The sequence below is a fragment of the Solanum verrucosum genome, unplaced genomic scaffold (assembly GCF_900185275.1).
Source record: "Solanum verrucosum unplaced genomic scaffold, falcon-dt-bn FXZP01000261.1, whole genome shotgun sequence".
Classification (NCBI taxonomy): Eukaryota; Viridiplantae; Streptophyta; class Magnoliopsida; order Solanales; family Solanaceae; genus Solanum; species Solanum verrucosum.
This window is the reverse complement of record NW_026019969.1, coordinates 1,091,956-1,114,856: the sequence shown is the minus strand read 5'-3', so window position 1 is coordinate 1,114,856 and position 22,901 is coordinate 1,091,956. Positions and strand designations below refer to the sequence as shown.

General features: G+C 32.3%; 1 protein-coding gene and 1 pseudogene across 1 annotated transcript; both read right to left on the bottom strand.

Annotated features, from left to right (window-relative positions):
• Positions 1 to 2,897: 2,897 nt before the first annotated feature.
• LOC125816296 ((+)-neomenthol dehydrogenase-like) lies at positions 2,898 to 9,201 on the bottom strand (annotated as a pseudogene).
• A 565-nt stretch (positions 9,202 to 9,766) lies between these two features.
• On the bottom strand, positions 9,767 to 20,310 carry LOC125815566 (NAD-dependent malic enzyme 59 kDa isoform, mitochondrial). The gene is made up of 20 exons (XM_049495065.1): positions 20,275 to 20,310; positions 20,022 to 20,159; positions 18,663 to 18,759; positions 17,230 to 17,348; positions 16,964 to 17,131; positions 15,712 to 15,840; positions 15,170 to 15,230; positions 14,032 to 14,135; positions 13,871 to 13,954; positions 13,653 to 13,759; positions 13,452 to 13,545; positions 13,018 to 13,131; positions 12,769 to 12,834; positions 11,991 to 12,063; positions 11,820 to 11,906; positions 11,596 to 11,650; positions 11,448 to 11,519; positions 11,254 to 11,316; positions 10,301 to 10,415; positions 9,767 to 10,183 (listed from the first exon to the last, which is right to left on the bottom strand). The coding sequence occupies exons 2-20, from the start codon at positions 20,148 to 20,150 to the stop codon at positions 10,115 to 10,117; spliced, it is 1,806 nt and encodes a 601-aa protein (XP_049351022.1). The 5' UTR covers positions 20,151 to 20,159; positions 20,275 to 20,310; the 3' UTR covers positions 9,767 to 10,114.
• Between the last annotated feature and the right edge of the window lie 2,591 nt (positions 20,311 to 22,901).

The following is a 22,901-nucleotide window of genomic DNA, read 5'->3' as shown; positions in this document are numbered from 1 at the left end:
TAAATTTTGATTGCACTTTAAAATATTTCATTATGCTAGTCTTTTACATTTCTTTTATTGTTTTTATAAAAAAAAAATACTTTTGAAGAATATTTCTTTATTAAACTTCCAATAACTTTGTGGAAATTTGTGTGATAAATTGTTTTTTTCTCACTTTGGGGGCTTATTTTTTTTATTACTGTGGATAAAATTTATTCTATTATTAAATTTTTTGCATATAAAAATTAGTTAGTGCTAACATGAATATAAATTACTTCAAATCTTCCGGTTACTATGCAATGATGCTGTCAGCAACCTCTTTAAAATTAAACACCTGTGAAGTAGGCCCCATATTTCTCAAGATAAAGTGTATAGAGGAACAAAATAGTAGTATGATTGTTTTGTCTAATTTGAAAAAAGTACCTGGTCAATAGCATAAAGTACAATAGATTAGTAGCAAAATAATTACAAAATATCAATACTACCCCTATGCCAAGCAGGCATGTTGACGGGGAGGAGCTTGCTTTGTGCAAACTCACTCTTATTATATAAGAGAATGTATTACAATTTACAATTTATAATTTATACCTTATAATAGGTTCCTGCATAATTTTTTCCATGAACCTATATTTCTCGATCGGCTCCTATAATATGGTGGAATAAGTTGGATCCTCTACAAATTATGTAGTATATGTTTATAAATGAATTGCAACATAAATCATTTATGTATAAGTAAAAAAATGAATTGCAACATAAATCAGTTTTCACATTACCTGGACAAACACAATTGGTGTTTTATTAAACGATTCAAGCTCAAACTAATTAGATTATCAAATAATTAAATTTTAAAAAATATTGTCTTAACTTTGAATGTATTCTGAAGGTAACAACCACTATAATATTGGTTTTTGTAATTAAAAGGATTACCAAATATGTATAAGTAAAAAAATGATACTCTAATTGGCATATTCAATGAAGTAAAGTCTTAATTTTATTTTTAAAAACCTTTTAGATAATTTTGCTAGTTTATGTAATAATTGATTATATCAAAAAAGTTTTAAAAACCATAATCAAGAAGAGAGATTTAAACGTTACACTGTCAATTGGAAAAGAAAAATAATTATTAAATTATAACCAGTTACAATATTTTTTTAGAATTTATAAACCGTTTTCGTTTCTTTCAAGTTGTTGCCTATTTTAGATTTTCTTGTCATTATTAGTTCTTGCATAAGACTTATGTTTTATGTATTGGGCAAGTTCTCGTTTCTGGTTTACGCATTTTTTTTCTTCAGATTTTGGTTTATTTTCTAAATTTTGATTTGTTTTCCGTTTTTGTTCCTTTGAAGTTGCTGTCTATTTTAGATTTCCTTGTCAATAATTCAGGTATTATTAGTTCTAGGTATTATTAGTTCATAAGGCTTTTTCGTTCATGGTTTAATCATATATTTTTTCCAAATTTTGATTTGTTTCCGTTTTTGTTTCTTTCGAGTTGCTGCCTATTTAAGATTTTCTTGTCATTTAAGTATTATTTGTTCTTGCACTTGTGTTTTATGTATTGTGTCTCGTTACTGGTTTAAGCATTTTTTTTCCAGATTTTGGTTTTCGTGGGATTTGATTTCGACCTCGCTAAAATTGAACTTCTCGCTCTTACTGTTTTAACTCTCTGAAGAATTCCTAAGGAGTTGCTCTTAATGTTTTAACTCTCTAAGGAATAAGGAATATATGTAGTACAAGGTTCTCTTATGGTATATGTTCTTGGTGATTTGTTTCTTTTTAAGGAGTTGCTCTTAAATGTTTTAACTCTCAGGAATATATGTGCATGGTACAAGGTATAAAAAATCCTACAAACTAACTATATTGTATGTTTATAGATTTTATACTAATGTTTTATGAGTATGTTTTCTGTAATGCTCGATTGGGAAGGCGATATCGTGATGAGAGATATTTGAAGAAGCTGAAGTTTCTTTAATGATAGTTTGTGTGTTACGTTTTCTTGAGCAGTTTTTTTACTTTCTTGGTCAATGTTCTGGAAAATTCGTCTATCTTTCAGATTTTCATAGCGGTGGGAGATTCGTCAATCTTTCAAATTTTCATGTGTACGGACAAACAATATATAGAATTTAAACACAAAATTTCTTTATAGTTGTTTATATATTTAAAAGGACTCTCTTTTATAAGTATACTCTGTTATGCAGTTTATATTTAAAAGGAGTCTCTATTATAAGTAGTGGTTTTTAAGAACAATTCTGATAGAAGTTTTATTTTCTTTTGCAATCACTTTGACAGCTCACATACCACATTTGTAGCTTTGACTATGCTTGTGTTCTAACTAGGGTAAAGTTACTAAATATAATATAATATTTAATTATTAAATAAATTGTCTTACTTTTGATATTTTTATTAATTATGGTAGAATGGTGGCATAAGTAGTGTCTTCAATTTTCCGGTTTCTATATGCCTCTGTTTCCGAAGCATCGTATAGGTATGACTATGCATGTGTTCTAACTAGGGTAAAGTTACTAAATATAATATAATATTTAGTTGTTAAATAAATTGTCTTAATTTTGATATATTTTTTTAATTATGGTAGAATGATGGCTTAAGTAGTGTCCATTGGAGTTCAATTTTCCGGTTTCTATATGCCTCTGTTTCCGAAGCATGGTATAGGTATACGGTACTAAATAAATCATTCTATAAATAAAGTAGAAAAAAACAAGTAATAAAGTAATAAAATTGATTATACAAATACAACAAATGCAAGACTAGTCTTCCAATCGATTCATGTTGACTGAATAATTATCGATAGAAAATTAATAACATAACATGATGACTATGTATTTAATAAAAAAGCTGACACAAATATAACATTTTTTTAGAAGTCCGAGCACCATAGCTATGATGATGAGATTTCAATTTCATTAGAAAGGTGAGAGCTCTTTCCTAATGTAAAAGTTTCCTGATGGACCTCCCTGAGGTAAAAGAGCAAGCCAAACAGGACTTTGAGCACCCTCTTCACTAGTCAATATGCCAGAATAGCAACGTAAATCAGTTTTCACAGAACCTGGACATACACAATTTATGAGAAAATTTGGGTATTTCTTAGCCAATACTCTTGTGTAACCATTTAGTGCTGCTTTTGATACAACATAAGCAGATATAGTTTGAGGCCAATTTTTGCTTTCTAACAAATCCTCCTTGAAATCTTTGAGAAAAACATTCAAAACCTCATCCACTTTGTCTTCTGTTAGATTATCACAATCATTTAAGACTCCTATAGCCCATTCATTGCGTACATACTGAAACAAAACTTCGTGTCAGCTAGCTTCTTGTTTACTATATTAAAAATAGATGTTCATAATATGACTTACGTGTTAAATGATTATTGGTACGTTTTAAAATTAAAATACCTCTAATTTTCCACCAGTAGAGGAGACATTGACAATACGTGGTGAATCGGATAATTGAAGTAGAGGTAATAATTCTTGTATCATCCATTTTGCACCATAGTAATTTGTTTTTATACATTCTTCAGCTAAATCACTAGTTTGAGTGGCTACCTTTATCTTCTCATAGAATAAATCTTGCTGCAATTAAGACCAGCAAAAGATTATTTCATTTCAAATGGAATAAAGAAGGTACTCATACAACTATTGGCAAAGAAATTAATCTCGCGCCTAATTCAACTCCAAATTTTCTCGTTCAATTGATGTGAGACTTAACACCTAGGATTGTATATCTAGTACGTGGATAATTTAATATGGTAAATTATAGATTGTAAATTGGAATGTATTTGGTTTTGATACCATGTAAAAAAATAAATTTTAAGCGTAATTCAATCCATAAAACTAGCTCATGAGGGGAGAATTATCCGATATAAGGAGTTTATAATTCTCTCATCCCACAAATGTGAGACCTAACACCATAAAATTGAAGGTAGAATTTTTTATTTTTTATTTTTTGAGGGTGAAGAAGAAAATTATTAATATAAGCAAATGAAAGAGTCACTTACTTGTGGGCTTATAATAACATCTTTATCCAAAAGCACTCCAAGAACTCCCGCATTATTCACCTGTTGTTTAGGTTATTTACAAATTAATGACTCTTAAGCAAATTCATGAATCTATTAAGCAAACACAAAATTATAAAGAAAATTGAGATTAGGAAAACAGCCTCCGTAAAAATGAGAAAAATGATTTTTCTAATAGAAGTAGGGAAAGTAAATTTCACAAATCATATTCTATATTGATTGTGTCCTCCTACCCTTCAACACACCATATTTTCACCCCATTCCACCACCTATAGTATTTGTCTATAATATCATATATAAACGATTTTAGGATAATATTTTTTTTTACTTATCTATCAAATACAAGAAAATAAGTAAGAAATCCACTTATTTTCTAGAAAACATCTTTCATCAAAAATATTTTCCTTAATACAAACACACCATCTACGAAATTCATCACTAATCCATCACCAAATAGCCAGTAGAAAACACATTTTTTTAATAATCCATTTCTACATAGTTACATAATTTTTCAATAATCTATCGTCAATTCATTATTAAATAGGATTAGCGACATATTTTTGTTGTTTTTTTAAGCTTTGAACTCAATTCTATAGAAAAAATTAAAATTGAAAAGGAGTGGAAGAGGAAATACCAAGATATCAAGCTTGCCAAATCTGTCCTTGATGAAATCTTTGAGTCTTACAATACTAGAAATGTCAGTCACATCAAGTTGATGAAAAATGATATTATAATTAGAGTGGCCATCCATCTTTAACATATTATTAACAGCTTCATTCCCTTTTTTCTCATCCCTTGCTGTTAAAATCACCACTATCCCCTTTGATGCTAGTTGTCTACAAATTTCTAATCCTATCCCTTTGTTGCCTCCACTTACAACTGCAATCCTGATAACAACAAATTAATCCAAATCATAAGAAATTAATTAAAGCAATATGTTCATTTTTCGATACATATTATCTCAGAAAGTCAAAATTGGAATTATCATAAGGAAAACTAGTAGTAATTAACTTTTTCAGATAATAACTATTAGTTGAGTGATGATCTGAGAAATCAATCCCGGCTTTAAAAAGCAGTGAAAATGAGTACTTACCGTTGAGTTGCCAGGAAGTTGGAAGCTTCAGCCATAGTATCAAGTGTTTGTACGTTTAAATGTGTAAAAGAAAGAAAAACTATGTAGTAGTATTCATTAATAAATAATGAAGTATATATAGGTGAGGTGAGAGTTTATATTTTGATACAAAAGTGTTTGGCGTATGACGTGGAAGGTCCTTGTACTTGATTATATTTGTCAGTTGAACTCTTATACTCACGATTTTATCAATTGAACCCCTAAACTTACTAAAAATACAATATTTTAAACACATCTAATCATTGACCAAACTTATGTAACACTAATATTGCTGAATTGGAAAAATACTTGATTGCACGTGCTTCAAAGTGAGTGAATATATATTTTTTATATTAAAATTTATTACAAAAATAATTTAAAATAAAAAAGAGAAAATCAACCCTTCAGCCCCCCACCTCTCCTTCTTCCTTGAAACCACCCACCACCCCACCCTACCCCCTACCCCACCCCTTCTTCTTTTTCTTAACACCCCCCCCCCCACCCCCCAACCAAATCTCTTATTTCAATCATTTTAGTTTCTTTAATTTTGAAATTCAAATTTCTTCTCTATAAATCTTGGTCTATTTACACACTTTTAAAATCTGAATTTTCGAATTTTGTTTGTGAAAGGTGGAAGTTTAGATAATTTTGTAACCTTGAAGACTGATGGTGTATACTGAAAAGTTGAAAAACTTCATGAAGAAGCTCTTCATGAAGAAGCTTGAAGAATAACAAATGAGTTTTGTCAATTTATGAAATTAATTCAAAATTATGATCGAAAATTATTGGGTTTGTGTTGGTAAGCTTTTTGTGTAAAAAAATTCATGTCAAATAGGAAGAATTAAACCAATTTGACATGAATTTAGTGCTCAATTATGAGCAAATATGTAGAACATGATATTGAAAATTTTAATGTGCAATCTTTTTTTTTATAACATTTAATTTCTTATGTGGCATTAAAAATGACATGGAATTCCATGTGTAAGCGGTTGTGCTACACTCACACACATAGAATAAGAAAGGGGTTTAAAGTATTGCGTTTTAGTGAGTTTAAAAATTCGATTGACAAAATCGTGAATATAAAAATTCAACTGACAAACTGAGTCAAGTATAAGAATTTCACAAGTCATTCTGCATTTTTTATTTACTTTAAATATAAGGGTAAGATTATAAAATTTTATATAATATATGACATATCCATTTTTTTAATACAATGAGCCACACATTCGCAAAATCAAGTCATATGCCATAGAAAATCCAATAATTATTAACTTATGTATTACAATTTACAATTTATACCTTATAATAATAGGAACTTTGTCCATGAACCTATAATATGGTCTAATAAGTCGGATCCTCTACAAACTATGTACTATATGTTTACCGAAAATCCAACACGAATATAATAATATTTTTTGAAAACTTTGAGCAACATAGCTATGATCTATATCGCAAGATTTCTCAATTTGATTAGAAAGATGAGAGCTCTTTCCTATTGTAGAAGTTTCCTGATGGGCCTCCCTGAGGTAAAAGAGCAAGCCAAACAGGACTTTGAGCACCCTCTTCAACAGTCAATATGCCAGAATTGCAACATAAATCAGTTTTCACATAACCTGGACAAACACAATTTATGAGAAAATTTGGGTATTTTTTAGCCAATATCCTTGTGTAACCATTTAGTGCTGCTTTTGATAGTGTATAAGCAGATACTATTGAGGCCAATTTTTGCTTTCTAACGAACTCTCTTTGAAATCTTTGAGAAAAACATTCAAAACCTCATCCACTTTGTCTTCTGTTAGATTGTCACAATTATTTAAGACTCCTATAGCCCATTCATTGCGTACATGCTGAAACAAAATATCGTGTCAGCTTCTTGTTTACTATATTAAAAATAGATGTTAATAATATAACGATTAGATAAACTACGTACTTGGAGCTTTCCAGTAGAGGAGGAGACATTGACAATACGTGGTGAATCAGATAATTGAAGTAGAGGTAATAATTCTTGTATCATCCATTTTGCACCATAGTAATTTGTTTTTATACATTCTTCAGCTATATCAATAGTTTGAGTGGCTACCTTCATTTTCTCAATGAATAAGTCTTGCTGCAATTAAAACCAACACTAGATTATTTCATTTCAAAGAGTTCGGAGCCAAAGGGCAAAAAAAATTGCCAAAATTTTTAAAATGGCACATCATATTTTTTTAAAACCAAAAGGGCAAAATCGCTACTGTCAAAGCGATTTTCCTCTGACACATATGAACACCGTTAAAATTGAAAATCGCTGCCCGAGCAGCGATTTTCTCCAATTTTTTTTTCTTTTTTTCCGCTAATATCGCTGCTATGGCAGCGTTTTCATAGGAAAAAAAATTAATTTTTTTTTCGTGAAAATCGGTGCTTTGGCAGCTTTTTTATAAAAAAATTTTTTTAAAACAATCGCTTTACTTAAAAATATATATAATGTGCCCTTTTGAAATTTTTGACAATTTTTTTGGCCTTTTTGGTCGATTCTCATTTCATATGTACTCAAGAAATTTACACAATCATAAAATGATTTTTTTTTTTTTTTTGAAGAAAGTGAAACCTAGAAAATTGATAGTATAAGCAAACGAAAGAATGGACGTGATGATAAGAGGCCCTTCACCTTCAATGCTAAGATTGCGAGTTTAATCATATTAAGGGAGTAAAAAGTTGGGAGCTTGTGGGGGTGAAAAGACAAAAAGAAAATAGAAATCCATGTGATATATATAGTGACTTACTTGTGGGCTTATAATAAAATCTTTATCCAAAAGCACTCCAAGAATTGCCGCATTATTCACCTGTTGTTTAGGTTATTTAGAAATTAATAATGATTGTTATATTTGCATCACGTAGTACGGTTAAGCAAATTCATGAATCTATTAAGCAAACACAAAGTTATAAAGAAAATTGAGATTAATTATGATTAATGCATAAAACTCGATTAGAGAAAACATTTTCAGTTTTTCCATGTTCGAGTGGTCAAATAATTTTAAAAACATTTTCTATACGAAAAAAACTCCTTAAAAATGAGAAAAATGATTTTACTAATGGAAGTAGGGAAAACAAATTTCACAAATGGTATTCCACATTGATTGCATCCTCCTACACTCCAACACACCGCATTTTCACCTCACTCCCACCATCCATAGTATTTGTTTAAAATATCATATACAAATGATTTTAGGAAATATTATTTGCTTATCTACCAAACACAAGAAAATTAATAAGAAATCCACTTATTTTTTTAGAAAACATTTTTCATCGACAATATTTTTTTAATACACCATGCATCTACAAAATTCATCTCTAATCTATCACCAAATAGCCCGTAAAAAACACTTTTTTCTATAATCCGTCTCTACATAGCCCCGTCATAGTTACATAATTTTTCAATAATCCATCATTAATTCATTATTAAATAGGATTAGCGACAGATTTTTTTATTTTTTTTAGCTTTGGACTCAATTCTATAGAAAGAAGTAAAATTGAAAAGGAGTGGAAGAGGAAATACCAAGATATCAAGTTTGCCAAATCTGTCCTTGATGAAATCTTTGAGTCTTACAATACTAAAAATGTCAGTCACATCAAGTTGATGAAAAATGATATTATAATTAGAGTGGCCATCCATCTTTAACATATTAATAACAGCTTCATTCCCTTTTTTCTCATCTCTTGCTGTTAAAATCACCAATATTCCCTTTGATGCTAGTTGTCTACATATTTCTAATCCTATCCCTTTGTTGCCTCCACTTACAACTGCAATCCTGATAACAACAAATTAATTCACATCGTAAGAAATTAAAATAATATGTTTATTGTGCGATAATTATTATCTCAGAAATGTCAAAATTGGAATCATCAAGAGGAAAAGCTGGTAATAACTTTATGAGATAATAACTATTAGTTGACTGACCATCTAACAAATCAATCCAAACTTGGAGTGGTAGATTCTGCTTTAAAAAGTAGTGAAATTGAGTACTTACCGTTGAGTTGCCAGGAAGTTGGGAGCTTCAGCCATGGTATGAAGTTTTTGTGTGTTTTAATGTGTAAAAGAAAGAAAAACTATACACTAGTGTCATTTTAATAAATAAATAAAAGTATATACAGGTGAGACTTGAGAGTTTATATATTTATATATTGATACAAAAGTTTTTGGCATATAATCAAAAAAGAAAAGAAGGCGTCACTATTATTGAATAATTAAGAAAATAATTGTCAAAAATCACAAAGTGTGGTTGTTAGTTGAGACAAATGACAGCTATAAGTTCTTAGGACCACAGAAGTCTTATTAGCAATGTTTCATATTATCTTCTTTTGTTTCGGTACCTAAGCCAAAAAAAAAAAAAAATTATATTAAAAGTATTTGTATATAATTTAAGTTAAATATTATGGGAGATGGAATATGATGCAATGAAAATGAGAGAACTTGAGGTGTGTTGAATGTTGGAAAGGATACAATTAATGTGAAATGACACCTGTGAAACTTGTTTTCTCTACCTCCACCAGGGAAGTCGTATTCCTCTTTTTTAACAAACATAGAAAATGTTCTCCAAAAATTTTGACCAACCAAACATGAGAAAGTGAAATTTTCGTCTCGTACCAATCAGCTTCAAGCCCAAATCAAATTGTTTCAAATGCTATTTCATTTCATAAAAACCACAAAAATGAATACAGTTCAATAGGTGGTGCTGCTGAGAGAAAGTATCAGCTTTTATTCTGAGATAACAAATACATCTCCTAGTCAAATCAAAGGTTACATATGCTTCATCAGATAAACAAGAATGGCTTACAACAAAAAAATGAAATATTTGAAGAGCCCTTGTCTCTTTCGTGGTTCAGCAACATTTGTCCTTGTAATTGTACACCTAATACAGTCAAGTTCGCGGTTTTTTTTTACCTTTACATGCAATTTAGAGCACCAGACCATACTCCACTTCTCGTGGACCTGTGATCTCAACCCAGGAAGTGCTTCACTATTCGTGAACAAGAGGGCCATAGACGGGATACCACATATTTTGTCTCACGTGTTCAATCGTCTCTTCCTGCATCCAACGAATGAAGCTCTTGAGAAAAAGGTGGAAACACATTTTTCTTAACTGTATATATCATTATGATTCTTGTTTCATTTCGTTTAGGAGATTCTAGTAACATTTTCGTACCTTTGACATATGCTGCAACTCTCTTACCCCAACATCACCGTGACCTTCTGCCAGGTCTTCAGCCACAGCAGCCCGTAAAACTGCAGCTCCCACCTCTGCTGTAATATCCCGAATACTGCACACAAAAAAGAGATATTAGATACGATTACCTGTAGGAAGCAATTTTGCCTTTGCCACCTCTAAGTGAATGCATACTGCAAGTGCAAATTACATCCAAAATACAAGTTTCCCAAAACTCATCAAACAATCTCATGACTAGTAATGCCCTCACAAAGGTTATCACTGCGTAGTCTGAAAATTAATAAGCGTGGGAAAAGAAAAGAAAATGATTCAGCAACAATAGCACCACAATCTATATGATTAACTAGTAGCCGTATTCATAGCCTCAAAGATTAGATCTCTAAATGGATGTTCACAAAAAATAAACAAATATATAAAAAGAGAAACTAAGGATGAGCTGAGTGATCAAGTGTTGCCCATGTGAAATAACAAGATTCGGGTGTAGCAACATTTCATCAGACTGGTCACTTTACTGTCACTGTTGCATGATAGCAGCAAAGTAAGTGTGAAATCAAAATCAGGAGAGATAAACCTAGACGTTTGTGCTTTATAAAGCTGCACCTTGAAATTGAAGCATCATTGCCATCAAAATTTTGTATGTTGTTAATTTTGACTCCCTCAAATATGCTTATTACAGTTAAATGGTGTAGTAACAAGGGAGACAGGAATAAGCATGTGACCTAGAAATCCTATAAGGCCAAAACCAGTCGGCAGTCGCTAATATGCTCACTAACGCAATAAAAACATGATATCAAATTTATAAGTTGCAACAATCAGTCAGTCATATCTAGTCATTGCAGGGACAGGGTGGAGCTAATTTAGTGCTTAAGATTTCACATCCCCAAATAAAACTCTATGAGCAAAGAATACTTTTTCCAGGACCAAAAACTTACTCGTCAATGGATGGATACAAGATTCCTCTATTGATTTCGTCATCGGACATGTAAGAAGCGAGGCTGCACGATCACAATAAATATACAAATCAGTAAATGTATTTATGACCACATGCTTTAAACTAAACACATTGAAAAGCTCACACCACTGATGGTCAAATCAAGTACAAGGAGACAGGATTGTCAGATCATACCACTCAGCAGCAGCTTCTAACATTGTATCACTTATGTTTCGAGCGCCAGAAAGAAGAGCTCCTAGCCCAATGCTGAATTGTCAACAATAATCTTAGATGAGTGCAACACACTCAAAACAGTTAACATAGGTTTACAATCAGCACCTACCCAGGGAAGAGATACATGTTATTCGCTTGATTTACATGGCCTATCTTACCATTCCCTGAGAACATATTACAATAGGATTCATGAGGTAATACATCATCAATAAGCACAAAAGAGGCTTAAACTGGGAAGTGGAGATGAATTAATGAAAAGGAGTTGCTCAGCGACTGCAACAAGTATGCATTAAGGATACAGAGAAAAAATGCATTCAAGAAACCAGAAACTACCTAGATCAACATTTGCAAAGGGACTCCCACTAGCAAAAACAATATCTTCTCCAGCAAGCTTGAAAGCATCAACAGGACAGCATTCAGCTGTTGAACAGAATATACAATATTAAATGCAAGATCAAGACAAACAGCCGATTGAGGAAGCAAAAGATGAATGACAAGACAAACCATTGTTTGTAGGATTTGACATGGCGAAAATTGCAGGTCTAACAGAATCTGACTCTTTCATGGCCCTCAGCACCTGAGCATTACACCAAGACAAACACAAGTTGATATCGACGGAACAGACTTACTGCAAGAAACTTTCAAGTGACTTAACTGATCAAAAAGAATGTTCAAGTGATTTAATCCAAAGAGCAAATAACACCTCACATCATACTTCAATGAGAAAATTCCAGAAAATAAGAGATCACTTCAACAGTTGCACGTATCTCTTTCTCATGATTTATCCTAGAAAATTCTTGAAGTACTAGTTTGTTGAAAAGGGATGAAAAAGGAAAAAATGTCTGAAAGGAACCTGCTAAAGGTAAGCAAAGGAATAGGAAGCAAATTGGTAGATGAGATTAGTCATTAGATATGATTGTCAATGGCATAAGCTTCACAAGTATGTAGTGAATCAAGCGAATTGACCAGAAAATAAAGTTTAAATATGTTATAACTCCATGATGTCATTTAAGGCAGAGCAAAGGTGTCCAGATGTGGATATATGACAAGAAAAAGCAAATAAAATATTGTCCTACACTTGTTAAAGATAGAGTAAAATGATTAGATGTGCCAAATAAGTAACTTCGGCCAGCTAGAGTGTAAAGATCCAATCATTTCCATAAAGTTTCACGATTAGCTAGATGTCACACAATTGAAAATAGCTGAACCAATGACACGGTTCTTATCTCTGAGTGTCATAAATAAATGCTAAAGAAGAAAAAAAACAAAGTACATGACCCACCTCCTCATGAAATATGCCTCCAACTCCTGACAAACCAAGAAGTACATGAGGCTTCACCTTTTTGACCTGACAAACATTTAAGCCAGCCTTATTGTCTTGGAAAGCATAAAAGGCACTAAGATGAAGATAGCAATTATTAGTACCCTACAGCCCAATAATCAACAAGGTCAACAAATTTTAACAAAGCACGGACATCCTTCTACTAAGAGCAACTTAGTTTTGTATGCCCAGAGATTCTATTAACATTACCACTTCAGCGATCCCTGCTCCCTCCTGTAGTCCTAGCCCCTCAATCTCGTGATGGGCTTTAGCAAATGGTAATGCTGCTGGATCAATATCTTTCCTATCCTTTGTGATAAGACCCTGAATCAACAATCACCAATGACCATTACCAATCACGTTGGAAGGAAGCAAATCTTTAACACCAACAGATGTCATGGACAGAAAAAAATATGGTACTTGTCACGGAGCCCAGAGGCCTGTTGATGTGATTAGTGAATGAAGAGTTGTTTTCATCTATAATACATTTTTAAAAAAATATTTAATGCCGATGTTTTCCCCCAATATAAAATGCAAGCATGTTAGACATATTTGATAAAAGACACATGCAAAAAGAGGGAACACATTCACATGTTCTGAATCAACATGGACTATAAGCAATCTGTATATATACAAAACCTCACATTTTTATCCAGAAGAAAAAAGTGGGGATCTGCTGATGGTCCAGTCATTCTTGAAACGGCTTGTAATGCCATCTTAAGAACACCAAGCCCCGCACTGAAATCCAGAAACCAATAAAGAAGAGAATGCAAAATTAAGTCACCTCAGACAGACATCTAAATAAGACACCAAGAATAGGTTGTCAAAATTAATTTTGCCATTACCTTCCTGCTCCAACTACCACTATCTTTTGGTTGGCAAAATCAGTCAGTGGCCGGCCCTGTGCCCTAACAGTTCCTAATAGCCCAGCAAGAGCAACACCAGCTGTTCCCTATTGAACAAGAAGAGTAGAAGATAATTCTTTCTGTCAGTGGTGGCTGCAGAAAGGAGAACAAGGGCCAACAAATAACCTCCAGAAAAAATCGGGGACCAAGCAAACTACCTGTATATCATCATTGAACATGCAAAACTTTTTCCGATAGCGATCCAGTGTCTCAAAAGCCCACTTTGCTTGAAAATCCTCAAACTACTAGCATTATTCAGATTTATCAGTGCAATAGAAATAAAATAGTATCAGATATCTCTATTTGATAATAAATGGACCTGCACAACAGCCTTTGGCCAACGAGCATGAACAGCTTCCACAAATTCATCAACTATTGACAAATATTCTTCTCCTTCCAACCTAGGTTGTCGCAGTCCAAGATCTGTAAAATTAAAATCCTGTAAGAAGCAGGAACCCTTGCACCCAACTTGAAGAACAGAATAAGGTGGGTTGAAAAGGGCTAATTTTCAAAACTAGAACTGTATATATCTGATAGTTGCATCCTTACTCAACACAAATTGAATATAGCCACAATGTTGTTTGCTATTTGGTGTTAAGAAAATGGACATTGGGCCTAACTCAAGTATTTGGTGTGAAGAAAATGGACCATGGGCATAACTCAATCCAAAAGCAGGCTCATAAGATGAGAATTTTCCAAGACCATAAAAGGATTAATAACCAATTACCTCAACCAATGTGGAACACTTAACACCCTCTTACACGCCCAAGACTTGACATTTGGTGCATGGACAATATAACATGGGACCCAACATTGGGTAAGCCAAGAATAAGGATGGGCCCATTTCTGATGACATGTTAAGAAAATTGACCTTGACCTGACTTAGAGGCTGTTTGGATTTGACTTAAAAGTTGGTCAAACCTACTTGTAAGTCATTTTTAGCTTTTGGGAGTGTTTGGCAAAGTTAAAAATAACTTAAAATAAGTTTAAAATAACTTTTAAAAAATTAAAAACCAAAAGTAGGACTCCCCCTACTTTTTATTTTTTGACTTAAAAAGTCATTTAAAGTTTGACTTTATATTTTTTGACTTAAAATCTACTTTTTTTCAGCCTATCCAAACGGACTCTTAATCCCAAAAGCTAACTCATGAGGTGAGGTTTGACAAAGATCATATAGGTGAACTCCCCCAAGAGAGGAGGAAGGTGAAGCAAGTTTTAGGAGTTAATACTTGTAGTCATAAAGACTGCAAACTTACAGAATAGTAATTATTAGAGAGTCAACAGTATGTGCAGATAGAAGACAGCGAGCAACAAGAAGACGATATTTTTTTAGGATTAACCACAAGGACCAGAAAGTCCACCAGCATGTAAGAAGCCAAAAACAATTAGGTGTGAGCATATTAGATTACTAATACTTTTTTTGGATGAAGTACTACGCATTAAAAAATAATACTCACAAAGACGATCTTCTAGAAGCTTCTGATTGTTGGTCCCGACATCAAGCATAACTGGGAGCACCTGTTAGGCATAGGCATAGGTAAATCTGGCAGACAACATTCTTTGCAAACATGAAGGCACATCATAACACGGAAGTGTTGATTGTTTGTTTGGGAAGTATAACAATCACCAGTTCTATTATTCAAGGAGCAGATTGTGTGTTCATCAATTTTGATTAAATTGTACATGACACTGATAATTAGAAATGACGTAGGCAGACTTACCAAACATCAGTGCTAGCAGTCATTACTTAACACTAAAACAAAACCTCATTTTAAATCTGGAGTCATATCTTTATTTAATTTTGTTTAAGTCTTTTTGGATAGGCTAGTTAGTCAGACAGATATCCTTGCCACATCCGTATCAAGACGTCTATGTTTCATAGCACTTCAGATTTACAAAGTGGTATATGCAAAAGATACAAAACATACGCAACCCACACACTGATAATGAAAGCTCATGAATGTCAAATTGCTGAACAAATAGTAACTCCCATACATACTCTTTGTGGGTTGATACCAGCAGCTGCTACATACATGTCAAGTTTTCCAATTGGAATACCTATCCCCTGAACTCCAAGATCGCCAAGGCCAAGAATACGACTTCCATCCGTCAGCACAATCATGTCTACCTGCAAACAAAAGAAGAGAATGCATTTGGGTGATTCTATTTGAACAAAGTTGTGAGTTTTTGTTCTAAAAAGACAATCCATATCAAAGAGGTTAAAGTCAGGGAGATTTTCTCAGCTACACTATGTTTTAAGTTTTGCATAATTCCAAAATATCAACTATTTAACTTTTTGTACCCAAGTATTTCACATAAATTTCTGAAATGAAAACTGAAAGGAATAATATAACTTGGGTCTGAAACTGTCACTGTACTTAAAAATAAACCAATGACCAGTAACTTAGCTCCTCATCATCCAAACAAAACATCACAAATTCCTGCACAAGTCAATAGGGCTAATGCGATATTTCCTGTGAAGGCATAAAGGAGGTAGCACAATTCGGCAGATTGGGTATCTGTAAATTCAAAATTTACAACCATGTTTTGATAGGAATATGGCTCTAGAAATTCACATACAGGAAGAAAGTTATTTGAAGGTAATGTAACTAAAGTATGGTGCGGATGAATATGGATGGTTCTGTGTAAGTGACAAAGCTTCACATAGTAACCTGTAGAGAGGATTTGAAGGGAAAAAAACAGACTTGTGAAAGTTCATGAGATTCTCGTGGGGACCCCCATCCGCTCTTGGCTCGACTATGGTGTGTGACACTTTTTTTTATCAAGGAAAAAAAGGTATCACACACTAGAAGACTACACTAATTTATTTTTCGTTTACAAATAAAAAGATTGTTACCGTAGCAAAAATTCTTTTAGGAGAACTTTACAGTATCGAGAAATTGAAGTGTCCTGATTTTGAAAGGGTCATCCTTGAAATGCTTCATGGTGAAGTCACATTATAGGATTCATACCATAGGGGTGACTAAATGCCCGTAAAATAGTCACCTAGAGCTCCAGGTACCAAGGTAGAAGGCAATTTTTTAATGGAGGGCGGCATCAAATGCTATTTTGACAGCATACGATTTAAGAAAAAGAAGATGTACTATTGTCAGATTTTGTTTCTGTAAATAACACAGAGATTAGGCGAATGCAGAAGACAAAAAAGGGCTCCATATATTTGAAACTTCTAGATAATTGAAACAACAGAAGGGACAGCTGAAAAATCAGAAAGTTGTGAAATCACATAGTACCTGAGTAGAAGGCCAGTTGAAGATCATTGACATCATCTCTCCCTTATCTTTGGCACTGAAATACATGCCACGTGGACGTCTAAACAAACCAGAGTAGTTTTGGCAAACCAATCCTACTGTTGGAGTGTATATTATGGGAGCAAAATCTTTGATATTGTCAATTAGAACCTGAGAAGAAAGTTCAGGATTTAACTTCAGTCTTCAGGTAGAAATAGTTTATTTACTACTTGGCATTTGCAAGCATGATTTGCAACCACCAGACTTACTCGGTAGTACAGTGTCTCATTCCTGTCATGCAGCCTGTTTAAGATCCTCCATTTTGCTAATGAAACAACACTGTCTGGTTGACCCTCAGTATTTTTCTCAAGTGACCGAAATGACTCCACTAGTGGTACAACAAAAGAAAGAATATGATATCACACAACATAATTCACAATGTATATCTTACAACAAACTTACTAAACAAAAGACATAACAATACACTGATGGATATAGCGTGCCTGAGTATGATACATAAGATAGATGAATAGACAAAAAAAAAAAAAAAGCTTTCTATAAGATTTAACATAATGCAGTCAAAATGGAAGATTGGACCAAAAAGTAAAATATTTTCATTTTCAGCAAGATTAGATTTAAATGTTCCAGAAATCTTTCTTAAAAATGAAGTTTTAAATGTTCCAGAAATTCCTCCTCTCTTTTTCAGTAGGGAGGAACTAAATATAGAGTTTTTAATACATGTTGGTGCCGACATGCAACATGCCTACTAAGACAAGAAAGCCAAAATATAAAAGATCCCAAACTACTTTTTTCCAATAACCAAGAAATCCGTTGTTTCCAGCTTTGAAAAAACTCAGTAGATAATGGGTTCACCCTTTACTCACTTAAATACCAGACCTTGTTTTTTTTTTTATAAGTAAACTTAAACACCAGACTTGGTTCACAATAGGATTCAAACTTGTGATGTGCGTCAACTATACATTCCATGTTGTATTACCTTTGCCATTAAACCAAAGTCCTAGGGAAAAAAAGAAGTCAAAGTAGATGGTGCTTTCAAGCCTCATTAGAATTCCACTAAAAAAATTGGAATATTTGGAATTAGAGAGCTTAATGTTGACACCTCATAAATCACACTGGTAGGTAATAAACATGTCGAACAAACTTAGACAGCTCTTCCAGCACTTCATTCCATCAAGCATTTTCTTCTAGTTACTACTAGATAGTCTGGTGAAAACTAACTGAACCATTCATCCATGTTCAAGAATCTTCACCAACATGATTTGCTCTGAAAGCACTTGTGAAAACTAATAACAACCAGAATTTTGTTTTAGGAAATTTCTAAGGGGATGAACTCTCCACCCTGCCAAAGAAAAAGGATAAAAGATTGATAGATGAAAAAACCCACAAGTACTACTACCAAACTAAGTTGATGTTCTCGTCAAATTTTCATGGCAGTTCTCATTGTCTGTATTGGTTCTCAACATACTTCGAAGTACTTGTGGGTAATATTACTTCGAACCAAAACCCACAAGTACTTTAAAACCAGGTTCTATCTAAGTTAGAAGCCAAAAACAACGGAAGAGAGAGAGAGCAGAAAGTTTCTTCTGAATAAATTGAGCATAGTGCCCTTTTGTTACTATAAAGAGCTGAATACTAAGTTTCACGCAAGCAACAAGGGCCAAGTATAAAATAGCCAACTTACTGAAGCGGTCATATTGCTGTTCAAATGATATTACACGAGGTGGGAGGAGACCGCGCAGACCCAATCGATCTCTTTCCGTCATTGGGAATCCCGTGTCCTGTTTTTTGTTTATTGCAGATAATAACATCAAGTTACATCAGTTGCACTCAACTATTACAAACTTTGAAAGCATAATTGAGTAAATAAAGTTTGTTCTCTCTACCAGTTAAAACTTTTAGATGAGAAGGTACACATAATTTAGCATGGTATTAGAGTTAGGCAAAGATCCTGGGTTCCTGTCTCAACACTATCCATTAACAAGAATTTGTACAAACACTTGGCCTTTGAAAATGAATCTACAGATTAAGCTTTTAGATGAGATGTTTTACACAATTTAATAGGAATCAGTTGTATTGTAATCTCTTTTCCTTCGTATGTATCATTATCAGAAAATTGTACTATTCTTAAGGTTGTATCAATCCTGGTCTCTTTACTAAGGTTGTGTAAATCATGGTCTCTCGAGAAACATAAAGCTTAATCCTGAACTCTTGAAGATATAACGTAAATAACTTTTTATCTTCTTGTTAATTTACTCCACATGTTCCATATAAAGGTTGATGCTCAGAAAAATATAGAACCATATGCCTTCTTGGACAGCCTAAACAACATGACACTGTGGATATGCATAATGTTTTACTCATAAAATTTCTTGTTACAAAACACAGAAGATTAAAAATCGTAATGAGGTCATCCGTAATATGTGTTCTATTCTGCTTCTATGTTTGGCTTATGAAATTTCAGTATAGTTCCTTTCATTTTCTGGAATCACTCCAACTTAATTTTTGCCAGAGCACTGCATTTTCTCCTGTTAAAGAGTAACTTATAGGACAATTTACAAGAAAAATTTAACTCATAATATACCCCATCTACAACACCAGTAATAACACAACCATAGTTCAGTTGGCTTTATAAATCCTCTACATCCATTTCCTCAATAAAATTCCCAACTAGACGTCAAAATTTAGGTGAAAAATTTAGTCGGTGGACACAGTACTTCAAAAGTAGCATCTCAGGACTCATATCACATAATCCAGTTTACAAAGTACATCAACACAAACCAACAAAAAGTAACCAGTATTTGGCAAATCCAGTATTGCATTAAACTTCCATACAACAACAACTACGCCTCGGTCCCAAACAAATTGCGGCACCTCTAGATTAACCAAAAACCTTATTTTTCACTGCAATAATTTCAACTAATAGTAGCTGAATAACTTTCGAAACAAAATCTCGAATAATAAAATAAAAATAAACCAGATCATGAGTAAACGCTAATTTTGAAGCTAACAGTTGAAAACAAAATTAATAAAAAAATCTTACCTTATTGAACCAAGGATCATGAAGAATATCAGCACCGCGCTTGTGTACGATACATGGAGCTGAAATCGCCGTCGATAACCGCCGCGTACGGCGGAAAGTCGACGCCGCAGATCGAGCCACTCTCCACATTGCACGCTCCTTATATAAATAAAAAAACGAGTAAAAATTGAATCAACAAAACTTTGAATTCGAGTTCAACAAGAAGAAGATGAAGAACACTTCAACTCCATGAATATGTGAAAGAGTCAAGTACCAGATATTTATACTCTCCTTCAACGCTGCTGCTTATATTCCTCTTCTTTTTTTAGTCACTTTCTTTCTAAGGGTTATTTTCACACCCTTTATCTTAATCTTTATAAAATTCTTTAAGGTTAAGATCGTCTTATTAGTTGTTAGGCACATTTTTTAAATGTTTCACATTTACTAATTAGGAATCCTAATTATTTTAACATCATTTATGGTGGTCTTATTAATTGTAAGCACAATTTTTAATCCCTTGATATTACTATTATTAATTATTTTAACATTCTTTGGGTGGTCAATGTTTTATACTATAGTTTTACAAAAAAAAAATTAGATTCACTAAACAATCTTATATTTAAAAAAATTCTTAATCAGACTAATATCACAATTTAGCTAGATAGAAAGCTATTGTCTAAAATATTTAGGATAGAAACTATAAAATATTTCTAAAAGTTAGAATCCGTTTGGATTGCCTTGAAAAAAAAATTGTTTTTTGTTGATATATCAAAAGTGACAAGTAAAAATATAAATATATTTTAGAAATAAGTGACAAGTAAAAGTGAACGAATGTGTAGTTTTTAAGTCAAAAATAAAAAATTAAACTTGAAGCTAAGAAGATTTTAAAAAATTAAATAAATATTTTTAAATTTAAAAATATATTTATTTTTTAAGAAACTAATAAGGAAATACTTTTAAGGGAGTAGTACATTAGCAGTGTAAACTTGAAGCTGTTGAGTTGGAAGTCTTGTGACGGCAGACGGGCAGAGGCTAAAGTGCTGCCCGCCCGGTATTGGAGAGTTTTTAGTGAACGGTCAGCATGTTGCCACACGGGCAGTGAGAGGGTAAAATGGGAAATTTGTGTAAGCCAATAATAGATTATTGGGCTCATGTGGGTCCAGTAGTAAGGAGTACAGTGGTACCACGTGGCACTTTCTCATAAGGCAATAAGCTAAATCTGAGTAAACATTGTTGTAAAACATTTAATTTAGGACGGAGGTGAAGATAATGTGTGTTGGAGATAGAGGTGGGCATGGTAAGGTACGGTGTGGTATTTGAAAATTTTGATATCGTAGTTTTGGTATTTGGTTTTTAAAATATTGTATCATCATCATACCAATTTAATTCGGTATGGTTCGGTATATTGAAGTTCGATTTTGATATTCTATAGTATAGTAAATTGGTACCATAATGTGTTCAACTTCGATTAATATATATTTGTATGATAGAAAATTATGACTTCAATAATTAAAATAATGTCTCAATTGTATTATACTAACACATTACACATGTAGAAATATATATGCAAAATAAAATACAAACAACTCCTTTTGTTAATCAATTACAATTCAAATACATTTCAATCAAAATTAGAGTAGTCAAGGTTTTAACTTCTAAAAAAATAGTTTATACTAATACTAGGTTGCATATTTGTTAGTATTTTAATAATATATGTTATTTATGTAACTATATACTTTGGTATGGTATTTGGTATTTCGGTATATTATTTCTAAATACCAAATACCGTATCGTATACCAAAAAAATTAAAATGTATACCATATACTATATCAAATACCATAATACCAAAACTACGGTATTAAAATTTTTGATATGGTATAGTTATTCGGTATATACCGTACCATGTCCACCCCTAATTGGAGAGTGGGAGGAACAACAAATGTGGAATATCACCTATGAAAGTTTTTCCTACTTCAGGGAAATATTTTGCTCGTTTGTCATTGTACAAATTTTTCCGACCAAAACATTAAAAAATTAGAAATTATTTTCTTTCATAATCCTACACGCACACGCGTGTGTATTACTATATTATAGAAGAGTCTAGGAATGACTACCAATGGTCCAATACAATCACTATTAATGTCCAATATATTTATAAAATATATTAGTGGACCCCACCACCTTTCCCTTAAATACTACATATTATATATTATTAATTACTATACTATAAATCACAATTAATATCCAATATATTTATCAAACTATATAAGTGGGCCCCACCACCTTCCACTTAAATACTACATATTATATATTAATTACTATACTATAAATTACTTAAATACTCCATATTATCTATTACAATAATTAACAATTATTTGACACTTTAAATTCTATCAATTCCATATAAATTAGGATAAAAAACCTAACATATAATATTTAAATATATTTAAAAATAATATAAGTAATACTATACATTACAATAATTAACAGCTTAATTATTTAAAACTTATATAAAAAATTTAATTGACTCTCTAAATTCTATTGGTACCACATAAAATGGATTATATAATAAACATATTGTTTGAAATTGACGAAAAAGAAACAATAAATTACAATAATTAATAAAAAAAAATAGTCCACTCCAAAAAATCTATCAATTAACAACATATATTGTTTGAAATTGACGAAAAAGAAACTATAAATTACAATAATTAACAAAATAAATCTCTCGACTCCAACAAATCTATCAATTAATGCCACATAAATTGGGACATGGCAAATAACATATATTATTAAAAAATTAGGTTCAAAATGTACTAAAAAATACAATAATTAACAACTTAATATATTAAAGAGACATATAAAAAAGGTTTAATATTTGAAATTCTGCATCTGCCACA